This window comes from Juglans microcarpa x Juglans regia, chromosome 4S, assembly GCF_004785595.1.
Source record: "Juglans microcarpa x Juglans regia isolate MS1-56 chromosome 4S, Jm3101_v1.0, whole genome shotgun sequence".
In the NCBI taxonomy this organism is placed as follows: Eukaryota; Viridiplantae; Streptophyta; class Magnoliopsida; order Fagales; family Juglandaceae; genus Juglans; species Juglans microcarpa x Juglans regia.
In genome coordinates, this window is record NC_054601.1 from 1,649,113 (window position 1) to 1,653,958 (window position 4,846).

General features: G+C 31.2%; 1 protein-coding gene across 1 annotated transcript; it reads left to right on the forward strand.

Annotated features, from left to right (window-relative positions):
* The first annotated feature begins 3,959 nt into the window (after positions 1-3,959).
* On the forward strand, positions 3,960-4,492 carry LOC121262777 (flowering-promoting factor 1-like). The gene has a single exon (XM_041165378.1). It carries the CDS (start codon positions 4,004-4,006, stop codon positions 4,478-4,480), a length of 477 nt encoding a protein of 158 aa, XP_041021312.1. The 5' UTR covers positions 3,960-4,003; the 3' UTR covers positions 4,481-4,492.
* Positions 4,493-4,846: the final 354 nt, after the last annotated feature.

A 4,846-nucleotide genomic window follows, 5' to 3' on the forward strand; every position in this document is an offset into this window, starting at 1 on the left:
CGTGATCATGATCGTAATTAAACCATTCATTTGGTGGGATGTTTATATATGGAGCTCATATATAGTGAAAGAAAAATTATTTTCATCAGTCACTATTCATTATCTCATATTCTATGAAAAAAAAATTATCAGGTGTGAAATGTGGAAGTGAATAATAATTAATATGTAACATTCTTCTATAGTAAAATGGTCTCATGATTCATGTTGATCGTGCACATATATATAAGATGTTCATTGCTTACTGAACAATATTGAGGTATCACAACCTTTCCTTTGGAACATAGAAAGTATCGGAAGTCTCATGTTAGTATGCTTAAACAATAATAATTCTGACTCTCTGAATGCTTCCAACCAAGAAAAAATATAAATAGAAAGAGAAAAACAAAACTAAAACGTGCAGCAATTATTTTTTATTATTTTTTTAAAATATTTTTTTAACATCATTAATCATTAAAAAAAATTAAAAAATTTTATTAATAATTAATTTCTTAACTATTAAGTAAAATAAGAAAATTAAATAAAAATAATAATAAATGAATAATAACACTCATTTTCTATATGGCAGTATTGCATTAATTGCTTTGGATGCCACCCCATATGATGTAGAAAATTCCTCTGAAAGGTTTCATGCAATTAATGATAGATTTGACAAGACGCAGCAAAAAAAGGCAATGGACCAGAAAGCCCATGTGATGCCATGTGGGCAACATTGCATACTTATACCCTAAAAATATTCTGAAGTTGTAAGCTGTACGTGAAAGGAAAGACTCTAATTAATGAGAATTGAAACCTAGTGCATGTGGTGGTCCTTTTGACCATTAAGACTACTACTAAAGTACTGGATGCAATTGCCTACACAAATTGACAGTGATGTCAGAAAGTTTGCGTTTTGGTTTGTCAAAAGGGGTGTGAATTAATCCCATTCACAAAGCTGATTGAGAACAATATCAACGTTGTGTTTGATTTTTAAATTCAAATGATTTGAGTTTACTTTAGTTTAATTTTAAATTAAATCTAACATCTACATATTTAATTATGAAAAGATCTTATTATAAATAAGTTCGTATACTAATTCATGCATCAATATTGATATATAATACATATATTTAATGAAATGATACGAATTAAAAACGAAAATAATTTTTATGATATAGGAGATTTTCTTCTTTTCTCAATTTTTTTTTCATTTTTTTTCAATTAAAAAAATCATCGGTACGCGATGTGGTGCACGAACTCGCTTGTACCTAACAAAACTCTTCAATTATTAAATTCATTCCAACTTAAAATTTTTTTATACGTGAGACGCATAACATTTTTCAATTTAAAACATATTTATACGTGTGATTCACAACCCTTTTCAATTTATCATAAAAAATACTAAACTCATCTTAACATCTAAATATACTTTAAACTTAGTTTAGATATGCCCTATATAACTCCATCTACTACTCAACTTACTACTGTTCATAAAAAACTCAACTCAACTCAACTCAGTTCAGCTCAGTTCAACTCAACATCCAAACGCAGTCTAAGTGATTGTCCAATCATCAAGATTAACAAATCTAAGGACAAATTATTGGCATGCATTCTGGCAGTAGTCGTACATGTTTTTATTAATGATCATTAAGGTCCTATTTGGTTGACAGATTCAGTTGAGATCAACTCAGTTCAGTTTAATTTTAAATTAGATCTATCATCCAAATACTCAACTCTCAAATTATTAAATTCATCTCAACTCAAAAACTATTTGCATATGAGACTCACAACATTTTTCAATTCAACACTTCTTTACACGTGAGACTTATAATATTTTTCAACTTTTCATAAATACATTTAAACTCATCTTAACATTCAAACACATTTAAACTTATCTTAGGTGAACTCCACAAAATTCACTCCACCATCTCAACTTATTATTATTCATAAAGAACTCAACTCAGCTTAACGCAAGTTAATATCCAAATGCAGCCTAAGATGCACTTACATTATTCTAAGCATATAGTTTTTTTCTTTAAATTATTTTTACACGTCTCAAATAGACAAATCTGGTACAAGTTTTTATATAACAAAAAAAATATCACTTAAAAAAATATAAAAAAACTAATTTTTATTAGTGAGACTTACTTTTTTACAAATTACTTAAATGAAGCTTGTGTACTTAGTATTATTCGTTTTTTTATTGGTATTGAGTGTGAGAGAATAGCATACTAGCTAGAGTAATTCAAGTGAAAAATCTTCAATCCTATAGTTCCTAAAAATTATTTGCAATCAAAATAATTTGAACTTTAGATCTTAGAAAGAAAGCATACCACAAAGACCAAGACTTTTTACCTCAAAGACCCTCAAGGGTTTAATACGCATGTGGCTGATGATCCTTAATTTTAGAACATTTTCTTTCCTATTTTTTTCCGAGATATATTTAGACATCTTGCAATAATCTCAACCCTCTACTCCGGCAATAGTTGTTTTTTAGTCTCCCTAAGAGCATCCTCAATAAATTAGCTAAAAGCTAAATCCATTAACGATTTAGCTATTAGAATATAAAATGGCATCACAATAGATTAGCTAAATTCCAAATAATTAGAATTTAGCTACAGTCACTTCCAAAATAATTTTTAAATTTGAAATAATTATTCATACATCAAATACATTTTATATCAATTATTTCTCTCTCCCTTTTATATCAATTATTTCTCTCTCCCTTTTAAATGACAATTGAAAAAATATAATTAGAATATGATTACTAATTAATATATAATATTATGAATAGTAAAATATGATAAAATAAAATAAATTCATAACTAAAAAATTAAAATATTTTTGAAATTATTAATTACTCATTACTATATAATGAATAAATGGATAATCCAATGTGGAGATTTGATGTGAATAGCCAAAACTAAATTCATCTTATATTATTTTATTGTCATATAATGAAAAATGACTATTCCAATGTGGAGACTTATGTGAATGGAATAGCCAAAAGTTAAATTCATCTTATATTTATAAAAAATGTACTTTAACTTTAACTAATCCATTAAGAGTGCTCTTATATCCCTTTTTGCTGATTTGATAACGCCATCGGCGTCCTACCATGCATGCATAACGACCGTCCTCCATTATGTGAACATGGAATATTAATTGGCAAGAGATATGATACTAAATATATCATCTAGTCTCGAAAGAGTAATGATACCCACACAACACATTTCACAAGACATGTTGAAAAATAAGGGTATTTTTATAAAATGATCTTAGTTTTATAAAGTATTTTACAAAAATACCCCTCGATCCTTTTAAAATATAGTTGTAAAAAATGTCATAAATTTATTATTTTTCTTATATAATTTGGGCAGACATATGGATCACATGAGGACATCGATGTACAGCATAGGATTTCTGGTCTAGGGCAAATATCCAGACCTCAGTTTTAGGAACCACAAAATGCAACGTAACGAATTTGATCCACATGAAAAGAACCAGCTGACTACTAAAAATGCCCAAAGTTTTGGGTTTATCCAAATGACTGACTGGTGATGAGTACCGGCCAACTCATGAAGTAAACCCATATATATGCACCTTTCATGAGTCAACAAATGCGCCCAACATCTCAAGAACCTTAACAAATTAAAGATCTCACATTCTCTCCCACTCCCTTCACATGGACAGCTCGTGATTTGTATGTGGGCGCAACTTCTTTTTATTAATTGACTTCTTGGAAATTTTTGCTCAATTTAAAGAGCGTGTCCAGAAGATTCCCAATTGAAAGAGCAAATGAAAGCTTGCCAAGACATTAAGATTCTTGACAAACCCCAAACCCACAGATATTACCTGCGCCCTAAATCATACCCTAGGAGCATCCCTGCACCCTCATGTTTAAACCCATTTGGACCCACAGCATCTAAATTCTATATGTACCAAAGCCCAACATACACATCATTACCATCCTTCAACTCCTTACGCGCTCTCCCATTGAGTATTCTCTTCTCGTTTTGTCTGCCATATGACACCTATAAATACCACCTCCACCCTTTCCTTCCCTCACCACCCCACTATTTCCTTTATTCTCCAGCTTAATTTGAAGTACTTCATTCAAAGAAACCAAAACTACAAACACATCCCAGAATTAAAAATGTCGGGGGTTTGGATTTTCAGGCCAGATGGCGTATTTGGACCTCAGGTTGGAAGTCATCAACCAGAGTCCTCCTACGATGGAGGGCAAGGAAGTAGTTCTAGGAGAAAGGTTTTGGTGCACTTACCAACCGGACAGGTGGTATCATCCTACTCCACCCTGGAGCAAATCTTGATGGGTTTAGGGTGGGAGAGATATTATGGAAGTAACTCTAACCTCTTCCAATTTCACAAGCAATCTTCCATTGACCTAATTTCTCTCCCAAGGGAATTCTCCAAGTTCAACTCCGTTTACATGTACGATATTGTCGTTAAAATTCCCAATATCTTCCACGTCCGAGATATGTGAGCATGCACTCATGTCTCTCTCACTATCTCTCAATATGTATCATGTGATCTCATTAGTTGTCGGCCGGTCATTTATGGTTTCTAGTAGTTCCTATGTTAATTTGTCCCAGAATTTCGAATGGTTTCAGACCAATCGACTAGGCTTCCTCTCACTTCATGTTTTCTATATATAATAAATGCAAAAGTACTCTCTGTCTGTTTAAGGTACCTTATCATTGCATTGTAATGATAATTTACTTTTGTAACATATCATGAGCGTGGCCTTGTATCATATCAAGTTATAATAAAGAAAGAAATTAATTAGTACCCTGCATGTCATGGGATTTCACATCAACTTGACAGATAATTTAAGATAGCAGATTATACG